The 23,158-nt window shown below is 39.6% G+C and overlaps 1 protein-coding gene across 9 annotated transcripts in view; it reads left to right on the plus strand.

Annotated features, from left to right (window-relative positions):
* Nucleotides 1–940: 940 nt before the first annotated feature.
* NISCH (nischarin) overlaps nt 941–23,158 on the plus strand; it is a 29,235-nt gene continuing 7,017 nt past the window's right edge. For 6 of the 9 annotated variants that reach the window (XR_009933554.1, XM_062500423.1, XM_062500426.1 and 3 more), the window contains exons 1-14: nt 941–1,063; nt 6,412–6,495; nt 7,186–7,368; nt 10,630–10,678; nt 12,301–12,464; nt 13,817–13,912; nt 15,547–15,642; nt 15,954–16,112; nt 17,286–17,354; nt 17,804–17,989; nt 18,199–18,327; nt 18,755–18,868; nt 19,676–19,784; nt 22,369–22,490. Coding sequence is in view for 8 of the 9 variants with exons in the window: in XM_062500423.1 (XP_062356407.1) it covers nt 974–1,063; nt 6,412–6,495; nt 7,186–7,368; nt 10,630–10,678; nt 12,301–12,464; nt 13,817–13,912; nt 15,547–15,642; nt 15,954–16,112; nt 17,286–17,354; nt 17,804–17,989; nt 18,199–18,327; nt 18,755–18,868; nt 19,676–19,784; nt 22,369–22,490 (1,650 nt within the window). In the remaining variant the exon portion in view is untranslated. Of the gene's footprint in view, nt 1,064–6,411; nt 6,496–7,185; nt 7,369–10,629; nt 10,679–12,300; nt 12,465–13,816; nt 13,913–15,546; nt 15,643–15,953; nt 16,113–17,285; nt 17,355–17,803; nt 17,990–18,198; nt 18,328–18,754; nt 18,869–19,675; nt 19,793–22,368; nt 22,492–23,158 lie in introns of those variants that run through there. The other 3 variants (XM_062500430.1, XM_062500428.1, XM_062500425.1) reach the window with 3 other exon arrangements.

Consider the following 23,158-nt stretch of genomic DNA (forward strand, 5'->3'; position numbering starts at 1 on the left):
ACTGTGGTGGCACCTCAGCCCAGAGTGACAGTGTCCAGTGTCCTTGATGGCCACAGACATGCACCTCAGGCTGCCAGCAGCTGGGGCAGTCACAGCCACAGCACTGGGAGGGGACTCAGCCCTCGGCAGCTCTGCACTCCAGGGATTGCATCCCTCTGGATTGCACTGGATTGGGTTGGGTTGGATTCATAGGATTGCATTGCATTACACTGTATTGAATTGGACTGCATTGGATTGGATTCTATTCAGTTTGATTCCATAGGATTGCATTGGATTGGATTCTATTCCACTGGATTGCATTGGACTGGATTCTGTTTCATTGGATTCCATTGGGTTGTATTGAATTGGATTCTATTTCATCGGATTCCACTGGATCAAATTGGACTGGCTTCTATCCCATTGGATTCCATTGGATCACATCAGACTGGATTCTATCCCATGGGATTCCATCGGATTGGATTCTACCCCACTGGATTCCATCAGACGGGATTCTATCCCATTGGATTCCATCGGACAGGATTCTATCCCACTGGATTCCATCAGATGGGATTCTATCCCATTGGATTCCACTGGACGGGATTCTATCCCATTGGATTCCATCGGACGGGATTCTATCCCATTGGATTCCATTCCATCGCGCCGCACCGCACTGCGCAACGCCCCCCCCAGCACAACGAGCGCATGCGCGTTCTAACGGCCTAACCCCCGCCCCCTTCGGCTGCAGCCCCGCCCCGACAGCCTCAAGCACCGCCCCATGCAGCCCCTCCCTCTAAAAACCCCGCCCCCTCGCCCGGAGCCCCGCCCCCAGGTGCCCATAAAGCGGCTCGGGCGGAGCGCGCCGCGCCCTCACGGGGTCGAGCCAAGATGGCGGCGGCGGCAGTGCGGAGCGGGCGGGCGGCGGGTGCGGGCGGCGGCGGCCGCGGGGGAGCCGTGGCGGCCTGAGCGGCTGAGCCCCGGCACTCCTCCCGGCGACATGGAGGCTGCGGCGACGGGAGGCGAGGATGGCGAGGAGCCCCCGCGGGAAGCCCGAGTCCTAGGCTCCGAGCTGGTGGAGACGTACACGGTGCGGAGCGGGGAGGCCGTGCGGGACGTGCGGCCAGCGGGGATGGGAGCGGGTGAGGCCGGGTTCGGTGCCGGCTGCCTCCGGGGCTGTGACCGCGCTGAGGACGAAGCGAGATATTTGGCTTAAATTTCCTCGGGGCTTCGGGGAAGGGAGCCGCGTGGGAGCGGGGCTCAGCCGGGAAAAGCGGCCCCGAGCTCCGCGTAGCCTCGGTCCTTTGGGAGAGGCGGAGGCTCCGTGAGCAGATGTCGTGTTCCACATCCACATCTATGTGTATGTGCGTGTGTTTGTGGAAGAGTGCTGCCGAGTAAACAGAGCTTCCAAATCTGGGCTAAGCAAAGCAGGAAATCTTTACTTCTCGTGGAAGTATAATTAAAAAATCCTCTGATCTTATTTGCAGAGGAAATCAGATGATTTGGGATAGACAGCTTGTCACTTGCCACTCCAAAAAAAAAAAAAAAGCCAGCTGTGTTTTATTTTGGGGAAGGAATGAAGCTATTGATATATAACTTGTTTTTTAATCTGGTCGCATTCTACCAAGAGTTAATTGGTCTGTTTTTCAGGAAGAAGCTCATCCTAAAACAAACCTCAGTATAATTGCAGACAGAAAACGTCTCGAGCACACCACCCTTTAGTTATATAACTAAAAAGTGTTTTCTCCTCCTGCCTTTTAGTGTGAATTGAAAGATCTTTTTTTGGTAGAATGCACACGGATGACATCAGGCTTCCTATTGTGTGAAAGAAAAGGGAGAGGGGAGCAGTGGTTTAGAAAGACAGTATTTGGAAAGTTGTGTGATGGATACAAGTAATACTTCATGCTCCTGCCTCTGTAAAGGTATCCAGGGAAAAGAGCAACAGGAGAGCGGTTTCTGAGCTGTTAATAGGACAGAGGTTTACACAGCAGTGGCACATGAAGAGCTTTTCAGATGATGAGCCTTGAAACACGATTGTGGGAATGACTTTCAGGTGGTGAGTTGCCATATTTACAAGCAAAGAGTATGGAGCATTCTGTGAAGGAGTTGGCTACAAGCTTGAAATTAATTTTTGAGGAGTGCCTAAGCTCATTCTCTTAGCTGCATGATGTGTATTCTCAGAAATGGTACCACTGCTGTTGAGGTGGGATGTGGTTCAACCCTCAACCAAGAGACACAGTGAGATCTGTGGCTTGGGGACTGGAAACTTCCATGCCAGATGTGAAACAAGACTCAGCAGTGCTGTTATTGAGAATTTCTGTCAGTATTATGCAATACCTGTGAATGACAAAATCAAGTGCATTCAGTTGACAAAATGTCAGTGTCCTCTGCCCCCTTATCCCTCTGGAAGTTATGGTGCAGGAGGTGAAACAGGAGCTCCTTTGCTGCTTCAGCCTGCAAACAAGTGCTGTGGTAAGGCCACCCTTTTTTTGGTAATGCCTTTAATGTTGTAGACTGAGCTGAGTTCAGGTGTGTAACTCTGCAGGTAGTGTTCATCTGATCAGCTGATAGTTGAGGATGACATTTTCAAGCTGCTGCAGCTAAGCCCTAGGAAGCTTATTTTTTCAAGACCTGATTTTTTTCTTTAGTGGTTATGGAAATACCATGCTACTTTAATGCCATTTTTCTTGAGAACTTTAAAAGTACAGTGTATAAAAGACAAGTTTTACCAGTATTTGGTCCTACTTTGATTCTCTTGCTGAATTTTTGAAAGCATGTTGGCACTAAGCTTGCCTGTGTGCAAACCTCCTGAAGCTGTTAGCAGGACTCCAAGGCAGCTGTCAGCTTTTATGACAGGCCCAAGGCATTAGAAATGTGGGAATAGATCAAAATGAAAGCAGAAGTTTTACAAAATTCATCATGGGCCAAACAGTTTTTGAAAAAAATAGCACGTGTTTAGTGTTCATAATTAGTTTAGTCCTTAAGGACACAACAAAGACCTGCACCAGGACAGAGGCTGTTAAAAGGTATAAAAGTCAGATTTGGTAAAGGTAAGAAAGGAAATACAGCTGTACCAAACTGCATCTTTATCCATTACCATGTGTTCATGTGGCAGTGATCCTATTTACATCTTGTTTTTTTCAAGAGTTGTTTTCCTTGTGGCATATGAGCTTCCTGTTGTACTCTGTATTTCAGAGCTCAGTCTCATTAGAAGGGGACTGTAGTGGCATCCATTTGGGAGTTGTGATATTAGATCCTGTATAATATATCAGGGATGCCCACAGATCCATGTGCTGTTGAAGGTACTTTCAAAAAGGTGATTCTTGTTGGGAGTTTTTAGAAGGAAAGGCAAGGTATGCATAAATGCAGCAGGAAGAAATCCTGCACTGGTTGATGTGTTTTCTGCTGGGTTAGTAAGGCATGAGCGTTTCTTCAGGGTGTTTCTCCTGGGTGTGCTGGTCCAGCTGATGCTGACTGAAGACTGGTTTTGAGTAGAAGGCCTCAAGGCTGTCAGTGCTTCATTTTTTTTTATGCTATGCATTTGTTTGGCCTAAAATTGCCTTCCTGCTTTTCCTGTCTTTTTAATGTAAACACTAATTTTGATATTGAAGGAAAATACTATTGCTTCCTTGAATGGTTGTAAACTGCTTGATGAGGCAGGGAGGAGATGTGGCTGCATCACTGCTCTGGAATTTGGGACTTACTGGATCTAGTCACTCCTGTGTTCTAGGCTTCCTGTGGAGAGCTCTGTCATTTAAGTCTTGGATTGTTTTTCTTCTTACAGTACCGAAGCATGTGCAGTGGGATGAGACACACTGTAGAAATGCAAGTTCTCCATGTAAAACAAGGTGGGCAGGTTTTTGTACTGTTTATAGGAAGTCAGCAGTCTGGAATCGCTGTTGTTCATTTAATAGCTGGTTTAAAAATGTTTAGTAGGTCTTTCACCCCTCAGTATTTAGGAAGATGAAGGGATGCTATTTGATATGTGCTCTTGACTGCAAAGAACAAAGAACTTACAGCACTGCAAATATGCCAAACTTTACAAAGTAGAATGTAACTAAAATAACTGATTTATGGAAATATGGACAAAAGTTTTTGTAGAAGGGATTGGTAGAGACAGGTGGAAGAGGAAATCCTGTGAACGTGAAGGGTTTTATGTTTTAGCTTAATAGAAGTGCAGTTTGTGGTGTAGGAATGGGTGGGGATTTCAGGTGGTGTTTTTATTTATGTCTGCAAGAAAGTGCAGTGTGAGGATGTAATCATTTATCCCTGTATTCCTTTAGTGCTTGGTGTGACAAGCAGCCTTTGGAGAACCTTAAGCTGTCACCCTTGTTGTATTAGTGCACTCAAAATTTGTTGATGATGAACTTAAGTGCCTAAAACAGTGAGATATCAAAGGGGATTGTTTGCTTTAAAGTGATTTGTTTCTAGATTAAGACAAGTCATAATATGCACATCAGCATATTGCATTTATGTATTTATTCTTCAAGATAATGACAGCTTGTGGATTGATATGAAATCAGTTGCTGTGTCTGCATACTGATGCTGTTTGGGTGATGAATGTGTTCTGCCTGCTCTGGCTGCCTTCTAGATGGGAAATGCTACAGCTTTTTAAAGACTTAATTTAAGGGATTGTATCAGGGCATGCAAACACTCACTTGAACAGGTACTTTCCCAACCAGACTCTTCATTTCACTGAATGCTGTGTTTCTAGAAGTGGTCAGTGCTTGCCATTTCAGCAAAAGGATATTAAATCTTTATTGCAAATTTACTCAGTGTTTTATGCAGAGAGGAGGGTTTCCTTGCTCAGCTGGTGAGTTCTCAGTTGGGATATGTGAAGTTACTGAGTTTGCAGTGTCCAATCTGAGGTTCCATGCCCTGTGTGCTCAATGTGCATTGCGTTTAGATGTGCTGCTTGCTCTGCTATAGTTTAACACAGTCATCTTTTCAAGAGAACTGGTATTTTTATTATGGCTTATGAATGTAGTACTTCTTTACTTCAAAGTTTAATTTCTTTGAGTGTCTCCTTGCTTTCCTTAGGGTTATGAGATGCTTTTGAATGCTGGTGTTATTCCTGTTCTGGTTTGTCAGCAGTGCACAGTGATTAATCCTAATCTACCGTTTCCCAACTGAATGTGACAGGAAAGCAGCCACAGGCCTTAATTGAGTCCATAATTCTGTGTGGGCATCCTTCTGTGTTTTCAGTGCCCATCCCAGCCCTGACGTGTCACCCACTGCATGCACTAGTCAGACATCTTGGTTTGGTTCTCTCTAGGGCTTGGGTTTTGTTCAGTGAGCCAGTGTCAGAGGCTTACAAAACTAAAATTGGCATGAACTATAGTTCATCTTCCAAAATGCAGGTGGTATTCTATTTAATGTTTGACACTGTGCTGCTCTGTACTTGCAGCAAGTGAAAACTGGTCTTTTATGTAACAGATTGAAACTGTTGATGCTTTTTGTTTTCTCAAGTGGGTTTAGCAACTAGATGTGTATCATCCTCACAGCAGCGATGAGTCAGCTCTGGGTGATCTGTGGTAGTAAGCAAGTTCTCAACTGTATTAAATGCTTTCAGGATTTGATTACAAGTTGGTGTTTTCCCCAAAGAATACTGTTGGATTGGATAATATAGTTTATTTAATTTGTTGTATTCCAGTAGCTGTGGAACTGGTTTTGCAGAGCCTTGTTTGTTTTCTGTTTGTGTTTTATATTGTACCTTTAAAATGTCTTCGGGACAGCTTGTTTCTGGCATATTTTAAGGTATGCAAAACCAGTACTGTTCAATCCAGAAAGTCACCTAGAATGAAAATCTTTGTTTGGTACATGTATGGCTAAAAATACTTAGTTTTCTATTAGGAGATGTTGGGTTGCTTTACATATTTGTAGTGATGCTTTAGGCACAGTAACTCTACAGGAAGATGTCTTGTGTGCTTTACCCTAAAAGGAATAAAATGTCATCCACCCAACCAAAGTATTTGTTCAGTTTTCTCAAGGGTTAAGCTCCAGATTTCTGCTTAACTGAAGTGACAGCAGGATGCTTGCCAAGTTCCTCTGCCCATTGTGGAACTTGGTAGGTGGAAGAAGGGATGCTGCTGTCTCAGGTTTGTGGGTAGTATGAATACCAACTTCAGTTAGCAGAAACCTTCAGAAAAAGAAGTGTCTTAGAACCCTTGGTTATTAACCTTTGAGTTGCAAAAATGAAAGCCATTGTTTTACACTGAGGTATCTGCATGTTCTTATTGTGGAGTAGCTTCATGAGTGAGATCAGGCATCCCATATCAGCAAAGTCACCTCAGAGCTGGGGTTAGCATTTCCTTAGCTCTGTTTCTTGCAGAATATAGACCCACCTTACAGTGCTCCATCAACCAGCAGGTCTCACAGCTTCTCTTTAAGGCAAGTGTTTTGCAGTGAATTTTACTTACTTGAATTTTGTCCTTTCAGGTGTACATTATTCAGGTCAGTGTTGGCAATCATCAATGGACAGTCAAACATCGTTACAGTGATTTCCATGACCTGCATGAAAAGGTAAGAATGTTAAAATTGTGACCTTGATCTCTTACAAAACCATGTGCAGTTCTTGTAGTTCTGTTCTACAGAATGGTTTACACATCCCATCTGAACTGCAGACTAGTCATTTTTATGAGAATGTTATTATTGCCCCTGTTACAGTCCCCTTATGTACTGGGGAAGGTTGATCTGGACAACTTCAGCATTGGGTGGAAGCTGTGTCAGAGAGGAGAGTCCAGGCTGCAGTCATTGAACCTTTTGCTAAGAAGGATGTTTATGATCAGCTGATTTGGTGACCAAAGTCTCATCAGGGTAGATGATAAAAATGTTCTCAAAGTAGCATGGGATAGTTACCAACCAGTGGTGATGATAAAAAACAAACAAAAATGAGGAAAAGTCTACTTTGAGAGCCTTTTGCTTTCTCAAAAATGCACTGGTTATTTTGTTGTTTTATCACATTTGTTACATTCTACCCTGGTACTGTGAGTGATTCTTTGAGCAGCCACTGTTATTAAATCTGATCATTCCATGACAAAATGTTCTTTCTGAAAATACCTAATACTTTGAAGGCAGTAGCTAAATTTACTGAAGTAATTTTATTTTTGGATCTTCTCAGGATCAGGCAACATGCATTTAATGTGTTCCATTGCATCTTTTGTGCAAGTTCAGATGGTGTGTCAGGTATTAACTCTGGTCTTTGTCTTTCAGCTTGTTTCAGAGAAGAAAATAGATAAAAATCTGTTACCTCCAAAGAAGATCATTGGAAAAAATTCCAAGAGCCTTGTGGAGAAAAGACAAAAGGAACTGGAGATCTACCTGCAAACTCTGCTGCTCAAGTTCCCTGTTACTGCACCAAAAGTTTTGTCACACTTCCTACACTTTCATTTATATGTAAGCTATGTTTTTAGTGTCTGAATAGGGACTTGAGTGTCTTTCCCCAGTTCTCTGACTTGGAGAGAATTCTGTAGAATCTTCCTTAATTTGCTAAAATAGTTGTTTTGTTGTATTGTGAAAAATGTTAAAAAAGATTTTTAAGATTTTTTGACATCACTTTTTATTGCAGTAGATGCTGTACTAGGAAGTAGTGTGGGCAGGGACTCTTAAGAAGAGAAAATAAGTGCTGGCAGGAGAGTTGGAAGCTGTGAATAAATGCGAGGCTGAACTGGTTAGGCTGAAGTCAAAAGTGCTGGCTCTCAAATGAAGGTTGCATAATGGATCCATACCCCCTACTTAGTGGCTAATGGTTGGAGCTGTGGTTCACACTGAAACAGTTTCCAGTAGCCCAAATGAAGAAAAATGATGCTTCTCTGTGGAAGCACAATGATGGAGTGGCCTTTGGAGAAATAGCTCCAGCAGACAGAATGTTACCGTAAAGGATACTTGAAGCAAAAAGCAATTACTCGATTTCATGTTCAGATTGCAATTTGTTCATCTCTTGTGTATAATTAGGCCCTTTTTATTTTTTTGCAGTATGGCATTATGTTGTAAAGGGGGGAATGAATTTCAGAAAGAGGAAAAAGCACTTGGAGAACTGAATGGAAAGAAGGAGCAGTAACTGCTTTGGGGTGGGATGTTTTGAGAAGGCCCTTCATGGTTTTGTAGAAAAGCTTCAGAAATTAGTCACAAGTGATCCATTGGCTGTTAATGAAGTTTTAGCAACAAAGGAAAGCCTGTTTTAGTTATGTTACATAAACATAATTATCCTGGTGAGACTTCAGAATTTCTTAGATAAAAACAGTAGAAACAGATTTGTAACTTGCAAGCCATCTGAAATGGATTTGGGGTTTTAAATATATTTAAAATGTCTGACAATGTAGGGAATATTCTGTTCAAATAGACCAAAATTCCAGGGATCACCAACAAATTGCATCATTTTTCTGTTCTGTGCCTGCTCTGTCTTATAAATGATATCTCTTTCATTAAAGTCTGTGTTGCAACTTCCACATGGTTTCTATGCAGCCAGAAGTTCTTCCTAGCCCCTGACTTATTTCTGAGATGGACTATTTTTTCCCTCTTGTAATGTAATCTTTTTTTTTGCTTTTCCAAAGAGCTAGCAGTATTTGGATATGAGTGTTTCCCTGTTTCTAAACTGCTCTTGGATATTAAAAGCAAAGATGTTGCTTAATCTGCATTTCTTTGCTTTAGGGGGCTCTCACTTAGTAGTAAATTGGTTTTTTTGCTTGGAACTTTAGAATACTTTTAAATATTTACCAAAAAAGTGTTAATTATTCAGGAAAAAAACTAAATATTTGCCACAGTAGTTCTACTGGAAAAAATTACCTTTCTGCAGAACTTTGATCTTTTAAAATGTCTTCATTACCAGACAACCCATGTACGTCCTGGAGCCATTGTAATCCCTGATATTGCCTCATTAATTTATGTAGGAAAGCTGCAATATTTTTGTCTATTATTTTTTGTAGTATTTCCAATGAGGATTATTTAATTTCATTTCCCAGTTTAATAGAACTGATTGCAGTAGAAATGCCAGCCATAGATAAATTAAACTCACTTTAAAGCCTTCAGTTGTTCTTGGGTACAGCCTAGCAAAGAGAAACTGTTGCATGTGACAGCAATGTAGAACTTAGTTGTTACTTTGACATTGTAAAGGATTTCTGCAGTGATGTGGGAGTGCTTATTTTGTTGCACGATCTTTGTCATCTTAGAAGATTAGGCTTGTTAACTTATATGTAGAAGGTTTTGCAGGAAAGGCATTGAGTACCCACAAACTGCTGTTCAGAGACACCTGCAAACAGTGGACCTCTGTGGGTGTGATGCATTTAAGTAGTTACAGCTGAGACAGAAGTCTCTTGTACATCTGACAGAGGAATAGAGTTCTTTTTTTTTTTTTTTTACTTGCTAATCGCTGAACAGTCTAAGTCATAATCTTGTTCCAGTTATAAATGTAGAAAAAACATTTTGGCTCTGTGTCCCAGATGACAAAAGAGATACAGAGTAGAGTTTTCAATTAAGTCTGTGCTTGCCAGATGAGTGTAATTGGCTTATTCAAATGTGAATCAGAATTGTTTAATTTTGTTTGGAATACAGCTTGGAGCTTGTTGTTCTCAAAACTGTGGCGTAGGGGCTTTGTTCATCCTCAGTGAATGGGGTTTCAGTTGCACTAAGAATGTGATGTTCTAAAATCCTTGCCTCATCAAATGAGCTGAGCTGTCTGCTGCAGATGTCCTGTGGATGTATTCCCTCTTATGAATCATGAGGTATTTGTCAGCAAAGTAAACTCGTGAAATATTCATGTGGTGATGATCCATAATATCTGTTTATACTTTGCAGCTACCTTAAAATGAGATGTTTGTCTAGGGGAAGCTTCACCCTCACAAACAATTTTACTTTATTCTTTTTGTGGGCCTTTGAAAGGGAACTGTTGAAAATGCTCAAAACTATTTCTGAACTTGCACAGAGCATTTGCTTTTTGTGGAGAGAGGTGTTCCCAGGTGGGAAATACTCATACTGATCTTTGTGCACCTACAGGTTTAGAAAGTACGGATCCCTGCACTGTGAGTTTTCAGCCTTTCATCCTGTGGCTGTCAGTGCCAGGAATGGAGATTGAGCACCTGCGTGGGTCCAGGAAGGGGAAGAGGGATCATAAGAATAGGAGGGGCTTGCATTACTTTGCAGTGACCATAGGAGAGTTAAGTCCAGAAGACTAGCTACTTTTTATGTTTATTTCTTTTCTGTAGACCTGTTGATCTAAAGCTTTCTCTGTGTTAGTGATAGTCTGAAGAAACGTTGAGTGCTTGAAGCATTTGATGTTAAAATTTAAAGAATACTGCACTTGTAATATTTTCTTCAAAACAGCTGTCTTCCAAGTTGGGCTAATGATGGCTGGTAATAACTTGCTCTAGTTGCTGCTGCCCTTTTCTAATGTGTGCAGGATGGGGCTGTTTAAATATGGTTCATCTGTCTTTCATCTTGGAAGTGAAAATCATATGGAATAAAATAACTTCAAGTAACTTTTATGAAGCATTTTCAAGTTGCAAAGAAATGTGTAAAATAGTCGCCCCTGATTTCAGTTATGAAAAAACTAGTCCTCTACCACAAAAAAAAAAAAAGGATATTTCACTAAAGGTGCAAATTAACAAATTGCATCCATAAGTATGTAAGTAACACTTGATTGCAATGTTTTATTGTTTGCAGGAGATCAATGGGATCACTGCTGCATTGGCTGAAGAGCTCTTTCACAAAGGTAAGGAACTTTCAGGTATTTATCCAGGAGTGTTTTCCTCTGTGTTCATGCATTCACATACCTTTGGTATTTTTACCTCCAGACAATGATATTACGTCAGACAATCTGATATTCCATATTCAACTCTGATACTTTTTCTCCCCTTCTTTGTCTTTTTCTAGCTGCTTGCACTTTAACTCAAGCTGCATTTTGTGAGTCTGCAGTCTTGCAGCCACTGTTGGAAACAAGAAATTGGTGAATTTATGTTTTGAAAAGGGCCTCCTAGTCTGTGTCTTTGAGGGATAGGATGTGGCAGTAGTCACAGGATCAGGAGCTTTTGCTAAGCTCTCTGTCTCAGTGTGTTTTAGTGTAACCTGTAAGGAAGCTTGGTCTGTGTCAGTGAGTCCTGATTGGCTTTATATTAAATGCAAGAGATCACTTTACATATCTAAATATTATTCTGCTAGAATTCAGGAAACAGGAGACCTTTTGGCCAGTTAATTTAAGGGTGTGCTTTTCGGAGGCTGGCAGATGAAAATGAAATGCTCTTACTGTAATTACAACAGCTCCAGCTGCTCCATTAACAGCAGGAGGCATGTGAAAGGATTAATCCCTGCTATTTTTGTTTTGAAGGACATACAAGATGTTACTGTATCATTCCAGTAGGCCGAGGCATGGTAGGCATGATAGGTGAAGCATGTTTCAGCAATGCCATTTCAGTTTCTTCTGGCAGAAAGTTACCTTTAGGTGAAGCTGTCTCAGAGTCCATTCAGTGAATTTTGGAATATCTTAAGGAAGCTTGTGAAGAAATCTTTGCTGGCTTTCTAACTACAGTCTCACTGATACAAGAATTGTTGATGTGTCACTGACTGCTGTGTATTAGCATAACCTTCCAGTAATGTATGTGCAGCTGGACTCTTGGACTTGCTCCCACTGAAGCTGAAGGGAATTTTAGTCCTCAGAGCATTTCTGAGAACTCTGCTTATCATGAAAGCTGATGCTTTCATGAAGTCAAACTGGTGTCCCTAAAAGGAAGAAAGATATTCATTCCATGTGTGTGCTCCAGCTGCTGTAGCCTACATCTAGCTTATGGTGCCTTCAGAGAGGCTTTTATATGCTGCTTCCTGCTGTTCCTACTGTTAAATGGGACTGTAAAGTTATAATTAGATAAGGCATTTTCTGTTCTGGGTGTTTGCTTTGGTATTGGTGTGCAGAAGATCCCCATACTTTCCAAAAAACATGTTTGCTACAATTCTGCATTTAGGCAGCATAGCAAGAGATCCAAGGTCTGTATTTTAGATAGCAGGTGCTGTGTTTTCTGAATAGAAAAAAAAACCTAACTGCTATTAACTTAGAAATATTTCAGAAAAAGATTTTTTACTCTTACATTTTGTAAAGGAACTTTGATCCCAGTCCTGAGACTGAGGGAAATTTGCCATTAGTTGCTTTAGAAACTTTGGGCCTCTGTGATGAGTGCCCACCTGAACACCTGAATTATTTTGGCATTAAAAAAATTTTGTTACCTCAATTTTCATCTTGGAGTATAAATGACAAATTTGTATCATTACATTTTCCATGTACCATTTATTCCTGTGTAAACCCTTACAGCATTGTGTTTGATCCTAAGGTACTCTGTTTTTCAGGAGAGCAGCTCTTAATGGCTGGAGAAGTCTTCACCATCAGGCCCTTGCAGTTGTATGCTGTCACTCAGCAGCTGCTGCAGGGCAAACCTACCTGTGCTAATGGAGATGCCAAAACAGATCTAGGGCATATTCTGGATTTCACTTGTAGACTCAAGTATCTAAAGGTGAGCTCAGTGTTAAATCGGTGTTTATGCTGCCAACCTTCTAGCCAAAGTGTTTGCTGTGTGATGTGTCTTTTCAGCAGTGCTCTCTGTATAGATGCAGCCACAGAATCTTGCTGGGTGCCAGAAGGGATGGGTAAAGAAATAAATATTGACCTCTTCAACCTTGCTTTCTTTTCAGGCACTATGGGTAGGCCAGCGTATATGCATATATGTGTATATGTGCATCTATATAAACCTTGTCCCCCCTTTTCACTGTCTGCCTGCATCTGAAACTTAAAATTAAAACCCTAAAAAGCTCCTCAGTTTCATAGATGGCCCTGAATTTCTAGCTAAAATGCCATTTCAGAATAAATGTAAGTAAAATGGCCTCAGAGCAGATAGTTTTTGTCAGGAGACAATTTGACTTCTTTTTTTCCTAGCAAATAAGTGAATTATACTTTTCCTGAGTAATTTTTTAACTCTGCTTGCTATGACTCAAAAACTCATTTTAGCCCATTTGTTGCATGAGGAGCTGCCTTTTAAGTGTGTCGTGTGTTCAGAGCTGAAATCAAGTAGTGGATCAGGGGAAGCAAAACCACAGCTATACTGGTGTTCCTGGGGCTCCTCAGTTGCTTTTGTCATTCTCTGTCTGTATAGAATCTTCACAAGGGAGAGTTTTCTGGCTGGAGAAGAGCTTATTGTTTAGAAAAATTGCCATCTGCAGAATTTCTAGCCCTTCTGAATGCTTGTGAGTGGGCACATTCAGAGCTTGTAAGATAGAGATAACCAGAGAAAACCCTTAGAGTTTTCTCTCAAAATTCTATTCTCAGCAAACATAAATGAAACCACTTGCTTTTTACACTGCTGACATGCTCTGAGGCCAGAATCCTTTGGTCACATGGAAGTACCGGATGCATTTTTATTGATGCATATCAGTGTAATGCTTATTTTCTTCAAGCCCATCTTGCCAATGCCTTGGACTTCATCCCTTATAGTGGAATTAAAGACATTGCTGACTTGGAGGGTTCACAGGTTTCAAGGAAGTTGTTTTCAGTGAATGTAACTCTGATTTTCAGCTGAGAATGGAGCCTTGGTCAGCCTTGCTGATACTGCTTTTTGCATGCCCCATGTGCTACAGAATGCAAGCACAAGGTGGCACTTCAAGTTCAGAGCACTTAGCTGGAACAGCTAGTATTTGTTTTCCTGAAGAGTTAACCTGCAAATGTTGTGAATCATAACATATTTGAAAAGTGGGTTGGAACTTTGGCTGTCTTTCCAAGCCACTGCCCTTGGGCCATTGCCTGTGTAAGACTGGAATGTGAACAAGTTGGATTGTGTACACTAACTCAGTTCTTTAATGTCTTAAATACCAGGTCACTGGAACAGGGGGACCTTTTGGAACCAGTAACATTCAGGAGCATCTTTTGCCTTTTGATTTGTCTATTTTCAAATCACTTCATCAAATAGAGGTAGGGCTGTGAGATACTGCTTATAAATTCATAGGTCCTCTGCAAATGCCAGGCCTGCTGCATATATTTCAGAACTGGTGATTCTTTGCTTTAATTTGCAGCTGGAATTGGGGAATGCAGGGTTTAGGAGGACCGTTTGATTTATGAAACAGTGGGTTTTTTTCATAAGTTTTGTAAATAAGGACACAACATTTAAATTGGAAGAGCCTGCACTGTGTTTCCAAAAAAAAAAAAAAAAAAGAAAAAAAACCAAACTATTTCCAGTATTTACACAAAACCTATACTCGAATTAAACCTTTCCACTGCCTTAAAAACCTAAGAAGTGGTTCTAGTAGGATCCCTTATTACAAAGTACTTTTTATTTGGAAAATGAAAGTATGTCAAATATGTGTGAAAATGTCCTGACATGAAATTTGTTTGTGAAAGTGCACTTTTGGGTGTAGTGCTGCTTGCTTCATAATATGCAGATTTTTTTTTGTTGCTCTGCTTGCAATGTAAATACCAGGGTTTCTAGCAGTTTTCAATGGGTATTTTTTTGAAATACCTTCTTGACCACTTCAGGTCTTTCCAGAGAGAGAGAATATTCAGTTTTGTCACACAGTCTGTATTCTGTGTACTTTTGGTGGGTGCTGTACTTTTTCTAGTACGTGGATGCCATTCTCATTGATACGAGATTGTTGTTGGTTGAGAACTGAAGTGTATTTCTGGAGTCAGTGATTTATTGTGGTTTTCATGTGGGAAGGGAACTACAATGGGCTGTAGAGTGAGAGAGTCTAACAAAGCAGAGAGGATATTGCAGAATTGTATTAATTTTCTGCTTTTCTGTGAGCATGAGTGTGGGGAAAAAGGATTTTAGATCTTGAAGACTTTTGAAAATTGCATGTTCATGAAAAGTTTTGAATTGACTGGCACTAGATGAATTTCATCCCAAAGTAAACACTGTCCAAAAATTAACAGTGGTAATGTGGGAAGAATTTTTTCAAGAATTGGAGGAGCTCTGTCAGTTGAGTGTGTTTTCTGTGATACACCAGCAAATGTGCCAACTCTCATGGTTGCACAATGTCTGTGACTGTCTACAGAGAAAGACATGGACAAACACTGTAGCAGGTTTTCAGTAATGTTTCAAATTGAGCTACAGAAAAAGAGACTGTGTAATCTTAAATTTAGCCTGTGTACTTAGTTGACTAGAGGGTTAAATTGTTAGATTAGTGTCCTCGCTCTTTAGGCATTTCTTTTTTCTAATGATAAAAATGGCATCTGATCATCTGATATCCAAATTAATGCAGGTAGATTCATAGCTTGAGATTCCTCTCCGTTTGGTAACAGTGAAATGCTGTTAAATCACCTGGGTAGTTCACCTTGTATATATGGGACAGGTGGAAGGTCAGTGGAGAAGCTTTGTTTAAATGTGTTTGAATTTCACTTTTCTGTAGTTACGTCTCTAATTTCTTCCTTTAGCTTTGCCAAATGTCAGTATTTCTGACCTAATAATCTCAGGAGATTTTAAGGGAGTGCTGTAACTACTTTGCAGATTGCTGTAGAATCTGCTGTTGAAGCTTTTAGCTGCCTCTTTTGTGTCTCAGTTTTCTGTCCTAATATCTCTGACTTCGTAATGTGATTTTTTTTAAAAATAGATCAGTCATTGTGGAGGAAAGCTTATCAAAGGGCTGACTTCATCAAAACATGCTCTGGCCACACTAAGTGTTCGATTTTCAGCAACATCAATGAAGGTAAGAGCAAGTTCCTACTTCTGGGGAGTGTTCAAAGCACATGCAAACCCAGCATGCACAATGGGGAAATATCCATTTGGAGTCCATGGAGTTTTCTGTCCTGCCTATTTCAGGTTCTGTTTTTAAAACCATGGAACTCTAAGGGTTTTTTAACTTTACAGAGTCTCAAGTTTCAGTGAAGGAAGTGTTGGATGTGTCCCATCACAGGGACACTGCTGATGCTTGGTTGCTGAGATTGTTGGGATAGTTTCCAAAACCATCAGCTTTCCATGAAGATGTAAGCCAAATATTGGTGTCCTTCTCTTAAATAGGAAATCCTGGCACCTGAGGCCTCTGAGTTTGATCAGTGGGAGCCAGAGGATGCACTGGACAATTCAAATTGTCCAGTGACAGCAATTATCCCAACCTGGAGAACTTTAACGACCTTGGATATGAGTCACAATAGCATCTCTGAGATTGATGACTCAGTGGTAAGAAATATTTTTAATTTGTGGAAAAAAGTATGACTTACCTGTGGCATTTTATACACAGCAATGATTTTGGATTTGCTCTATTGCTTTTTCTGGGAATTTTCAATTGCACTTTATGTTGGTTATCTACCCAAGTTATTGCATAGGATATTTGTTCTATAAGAACTTAATTTTCTTTGCTAAAGGACAATAGTTTTGTCATTTTGTGTTCTGTAGGCAACATTTCCATGAATTCTCACTTTTTGAAGCATGCTTTTACCATTTGCCTTGGCCGTAGGAGCCAATTAGAAAAGAAAAAAGCCCCTCATGGCTGGACTTTGGAGCTGTTATCAAGGCTGAAGCTTCCTGAATACTTAAAAACTTATGACTTGTTGGCAGCTTTCTTGAAATCCAAATAATATGAAGTGCATGAAAACAAAACTTGGGGTACTTTGTCAGTACTTTAGAATTTTGTTTTTTAAATCAGATATTAAGAAAAAAAGTAATATTCATCACAAGAACATGGTAAAATATGAACACAGCTTTTTACTTGAGCTACTTTTGTGAAGCAGGAAATAGTTACATGTGTAGCTCAAACAGACATCATAGACTTGGAGCATGATTATGTTGTTCATGATATTTTTTGATGTATATTTAAGATGCTTCAGGTCTGTGTGCAGGTCTTAACAATAAGGCAAATCAATGCTGAGATTGCAACCAAAATAAAGGAGATGCAAAACACTGATGTCAGAGTTCAGCATCAAGTTCAAGGTTTGAGACCTCCAGCAGTAAAAGGATTTCTAAGTGCATTTTCTACAAGTTTGTGTGACCTTGTAGTTCTTGGCTGGTACAATCAGTAATTGACTTGTTCTGGGTTTTGGTACTGCTGTCTTTATCCAGGTTTGTGTGTAGCATAAATCCCCTGCTTTATCTGTTTGATAAGACCAAAGCATCATTAGTGAATTTGATCTATAGTTAGTGGGGATAAACTAGGATAACTATTTGTCTTCAGCAGGAAACCTGGTTTCAGATTAAAACTTGAACTGTGCCTCTCAGAGCAACCTGGTTTTTTTAAGAGCAGGAATCAGCTCTTTTTTTTGCACCAAGTCAGAAAACATTCTGTTTTCTTAATGCCAAAAGCTGGGAAGAGACACTGCGTTAGATGACAGCTTGTATTTTTTTTTTCCCTTCTAGAAATTAATTCCAAAGATTGAGTTCTTGGATTTGAGTCACAATGGGGTGTCTCTGGTAGAAAATTTACAGGTGAGTGATGCATTTGAAGGTTTTTTTTTAACCCAACTGCCTGAGACCTTAGAACACAGGTTTTCATGCTTCAGAATTTTGTTACTCATCTTCATGGAGGATAGTTTAAGCCCAAATATCTTCTTTGTAACATCAAATACTCTTTTAATGGTGCATTTCTTTACTGCTCCTGGATATTTTAATTTCTTTGCCAATATTGACATACAATTAGTTCTTAACTAAATTCATTCACTGCAAGCTGTATCCATGAGTTAAGAAAAATGCAGTGGAGGAAATTCAATTTCTACAAGCTTTAATCTTTGCAATGAACAGCTTCATGTCATGTCTTTCACACTACATAGTGTCCCCTGTGAAAAGTAAGTGTTGCACAATAAAATGAACCAGCCATAAGATAGTGTCTTTATTCAGTTCTAATTGGTGTATGACGTGAATTTTCTGTGCTGTTTTAGCATCTGTACAACCTTGTTCACCTGGACTTATCCTACAACAAACTTACATCACTAGAAGGTGTTCACACAAAACTTGGAAACATCAAAACTCTGAATTTAGCAGGAAACCAGCTGGAAAGGCTGTGTGGTCTTAACAAACTGTACTCATTGGTCAACTTGGATCTGAGCAGCAACAAAATAGAACAGGTAACTGTTGACTTTTGGTGTCAAAATGTGTTTTAGCTCACAAGCCATTTCTTTTAGTAGATTAAATTGCAAATAAATAAAAGTGGCTGTAGTGATTTTTCCTGATTGTTGTACGTGTTAATCTATGGGATAAATGCTCATTTTATGCTCAAATGTGCTCATTTTCATTTTGCCAGTATGAATTCATGGTTTTATTCAAATACTTTCAGATTGATGAAGTAAAAAACATCGGCAACCTCCCGTGCTTAGAAAAGGTGATGTTATCCAGCAACCCACTGAGCATCATCCCTGATTACCGGACCAAAGTGCTCGCTCAGTTTGGAGACAGGGCTTCAGAGGTGAGCCCCAGTGCTGCTCTTCTAATCCCCTTTTCAGCCTGGTGAGGCAAAGTGCTGCAATTGTTCTAAAAACCTGAGGAGTTTTTAGTGTATACTGGAGAAGGTGTTTGAAGAATGAAACCTCATTAATGTTACTCAGCTGTGCTCCTGGTTGTAAATGGCATTTTACCCTGCCCTCACTGGCTAACAGTCTGTTAATATTGAAACACTCTTGTGCTGGAAGTGTGTTACACTTACCAAACCTTGCTGAGTTTGCATTAAATTGATGTTATCTCAAGGTCTAGTGTGATACTTGTTTCTGTGTAATGGTTACAAAGATCCAAGTGGTTTGCCTTGAGATGTGGTAATTTTTGATTGTTCCATTAATAAAAAATGCAGAATGTCTAGTTTTCAGTACTTTTAGATATTTTAACTTTTTTCTTTTTAGGTTTGTTTGGATAACATTGTTACCACAGAAAAGGAACTAGACACAGTGGAAGTGCTAAAAGCTATTCAAAAAGCAAAGGAGGTGAAGTACAAACTCAGCAATTCTGATAAAAAGGTGAGTCTGGTGCTGTGAGAGAAGCAGAACGTGCAGCACACAAAATGATTTCTACAAGTTAGGTGTAAGCAGAATGCACTAAATTTTCCATAGAATTAAAATGTTTATACTTTGTGTTATAATGTGGTAAGAACTTTTAATGTTGCCTCTTTTTCCTGTTTAGTTTTCAATGCAGTTTTGCAGTTATATGACTTTCATTTTTTGGGCTGGCTTGGGAGAGAGGAAGTGGGAGAAAAAGATAAAATTACTTAATAGTGTACACAGTGAATTCACAGTCCTTAACAGCCATATTTTATATCTTATAGAAGTATTGAAGAGTTGTGATTTTACTGCTTGCATTACAGAATACTGAAATTACTTCCCCAAACTTTCTTCCTGTGGGTATTCAGCAGTGGGAGAGAAGCAGAAATCTGAATTCTCCTCGCTTTCCCTCATACCTGGCTGTGTGTTGTGTAGTTGGTTATTCTTGGTTTGGAAATCAACTTAGGGACATAAGAGGTTCTGTCCCTACAGTGCAGAAGTCCTGTTTTCATTCTTTTGATTTGTGAAACTGCTGATTCTATAAATGCAGTGATTAGTCAGTGAACAGAATGACTTCTCTAAAAGAATTCTTAATGGAATTCCATCTAGTGTGAAAATTGAGACTTAGAGGAGGTGACAACCCCCACAAAAAAAAAAAAAAAAGCTGGCACTAACTTTCTTTTTACTAAAATTAAGAAAGCTTGTGTAGACTTATTTTAGTTCAGGATCTCATGTGTCCTGTGTATTTAGATTTTTCCTTTAATTGCTGCATACTTTCTTTATTAGATCAGTGAGGACTCCAGGCTCACTGCTGCCAGCTCCAAATCAAACTGTTCTTCTCTTACTGTTCGTCCTTCCTCTCCCTCTCTGCCTCGTCCTGTCAGCTCCAGCCAAGGTAATCATGTATGTATCGTGCTGCTGGGCTGAGCCTCTTGGTTCTGCTTCTCTGAGCTGCATTGATATACATGAATATTATGTGCATGGATTTAGGACTTTAAAGACAAGCACAAAGACCTTGTAAATTGGCTTTGAAAATGAAAGGTGTATGGAATGTGACTCAGCAGAACTGACCTGTAGTTCCCAGCAGTGGTAAATGCCTGGAGTGAGAGTTTGGGTACAGGACTTTTTACTGCATCGTCCTGCAGAGGACTAGATGCCATTTCCAGGTCTAGAGTCATGCCTTAATGGAAAACTGTGGGATACAGAGACATATTTTAAAATTGCTTCTCTACCCATTCTTGGTCTGCAAAATGTGAGCTCAAGCAGCATATGTTCCATTAGTGCTTTTTGCAAGAGCTGCATTTCTGTCACACCAGGTGGAAGATAAAGGAGATGAGGAAAAGACCTGTGGGATTAGTGTTCTGGCTGAGCTGGTGATTTCAGCACATCTGTTGTGCTCTACAGTACCTGCTGACCTCACCTCAAGATTTTTTTTAATCTATGTTTGAAATAAATATGCCTGTTGCATTAGGAACTTAGAGAATTGACTTGACTTTCCTCTTTAGCCCATAGGATTGACTTCATATGAATATTCACTTATGACTTTGAAAAAAGGATAAAAATACTTTCTGTTTTTGGCTTTTGTCTGATTGGAAAGTGCAGTATAACATGCATAGTGAGAGAAGACTTCATACCCATCTAAAAGAGCAGGGATTGTCTTCTCAGTTTCTTGGGGTGGCACAGCTTCCTCTTACCATTAATCTCTGGATTGGTGGGTAAGTGAGAGAAACATCCCTGAGGTGCTTGATCTTTGGAAAAAGTCCACTGCTATGACTTCTGCAGAATCAGCAGAGGCTTCTTAGGTCACTCTAGAAAAATGAAACTGTTCTGATAGCAGTTGTTTTTAAGGGGCAGACACCTTGATGCAGATTTAGTTGCTATTTATGTACTTTGCCTTTGTAGCCCTTCTAGATATTTTTTCATCTGCAGAAAAAAATGCCAGTTTTTCCAAAATCAAGTCAATGCTTGCTTTAAAGTATTAAACACTTGACAAACTGTCTCAGTTGTGTAATTATATAGCAACCTGCAGTTTTATACAGGACTTGCTCTAAAAATGCATGTCAGCAGCCTCTGGGACTATTTAAATTATTTATCAGTAGATTTTTTTTCTACTACAGTAAATGTTAAAGAGCGAAAGAATCTTGGGAGAAAAGAAAATGTAGATCTTTCTAAAGGACTTAGGACTTTCTATAGAGTGGTATAATGTTAAAGGTTTATTTACTGTAGTCTTTTTCCTAAGATTCCTTCAGTAGAATTTTGGGGAAGGCTGTTATAAATAAAGGGAAAATGAGGACTGTGCAGGCTATTTCTCAGCTTCAACAATAAAAATTGATTATTTGCTGCATATCTAACTATTCAGGGTTGTTTTCAAAACACCAGTTTTGAGAAATCTGTTTTAAAAAATGGAAATATGCTAAGCAGTTAATTTCACTGTTAGACCTTAAGTCATGAATAATGTAATTAATTTCCTGATATGCTATTTCTATGAATTGTTTTCTCTGCATTTTCTAGACACCATCTGTTTCCGTAACATATTATTCATACTAAATGTCATTGGGAAATGGCTTATGGAAAAAGATTAAATATTTATATAGGAAACAGAAAATCAAAAATAATGCTGTCCTGTTCTGGTTTTCCTGTCAAATTGAGTTTCCTTCTTGCTAACACAGTATTTTGTTCAAGTAATAAATACCTTTTGTGTTTCCTCTGACCATGAGATGTCTTGGTGAACTTTATGATGATCTGCTGAACTTTACCATCAGTCTGGAAAGATACCTACAGGAGTTTTTATGCTCAAACCAGAAACATGTCCACACTGTAATTTTGTTGATTATTTGCATATTTAAATACTTCAGCTTCTGGACTCAGTGGCAATACTGCACATTGATTTGCTCTGTTGTGTCAGTTCAATGCTGTGAACAACAAACTGGCAAAAATTCAAATGTCCTTGAGAATGTTGCCTTGTGTTCACTCATGATACGTTTTTACTGATGATTCAGCTTTGAACCCTTGAGAGAGGTTCCACATAAGGTGAGGTAATAGCTGGCATTTGAGAGACCAGAGCTTCTCAGTCTGGTTGAAGGCTGTACACAGACATTACAGATATTGTTAATTTGAAGTTTGCAGAAATCTGGGAGTATGCTACGAAGTTCATGAAGAATGCTCTGCCAGCCTAGCAGCTAACTAGTTCTGTTCAAATTGAATTGTGTGAAGATTGCTTACACCAGAATTTGAGATTGAAATTGGTTGTTACTTTGAGAAACAAGCTGTAGAAAGTAATGCAACTTTCAGTTACTACTTTAATTAAAATTCTGCTTTTTTTTTTGTCCTGGCTGTTGTGTGAAGATACCTTTCAGCTTTAATGATTTATTATTAGATCTTGATGGTACAGTTTTAATTGCACTTGATTGGCAGTTACTATTAGGTATTTATTTTTGTTTTAATTCAGTGATTTGAAGAGCCATTTGTATTTGTTCTAGAAATAATTTGTGAAGAAACAGTCCTAGCCAGCAGTCTTTTGCAATCCAGTGGTTTGACTCCTACAGACCATACAGTTCCCCAGAGATGCTTTGAAATACCAGACTCCAGATGTAAAATTCAGGTAATTGCCACACTTCTGTTTATATTATAGTATTTTAAAAAGCTTTTGCAAACTTTTTTTCTGATATTAAACTTAGATTATTTTAGTAATCTATAGCTATTTTAATGGAAAAGGAGGCAGCCCCAAATTTCATTCAAGGGGGTTTGGTCCAGCTTACAAATTAAATGCAGAATCCAAGTTTTACCAGAGTTGTAGAGAACTGTTGCCACTATGGCTTTGAGATGTTTACCCAGTACTTGTATAATATCATTTAATAGCCATTTAGATGCTGAGTGTAAGAATTGTGTCTTATCATATCACAGTATCAGTTTTTGAAAGGCAGTTCTCTTGGTGGCCGAGTGGAAGAATCTTCTCCTTGCCAATAGGCAGTGGCCTTAATTTGTCTTCTTCAATATCCTCCTGTCTGATAACTTCTGTTTTGAGATTTCATTTGTGGTATTGGAAGCACTCTTCATATTCATGGCTTCAAGGAATAAGACAGCAAGACTTGGGGGTGTCTCTTCCTTTACTGCCAGTGTAGTTGGTCTTTGTCAGGCTCCTTTACCATTTTGCTTCATGTTACACTAATTCAGTAAAAGTTTGTAGAGTGCTGAAGTACCTGGGTCACAGGTTGGATCTGTTCTCAGGTCAGCAGCACAGTTCATTCTTCTTCTGCCTTGAATGCCAAG

Source organism: Cinclus cinclus, chromosome 12 (genome assembly GCF_963662255.1).
Source record: "Cinclus cinclus chromosome 12, bCinCin1.1, whole genome shotgun sequence".
Taxonomy (NCBI): domain Eukaryota; kingdom Metazoa; phylum Chordata; class Aves; order Passeriformes; family Cinclidae; genus Cinclus; species Cinclus cinclus.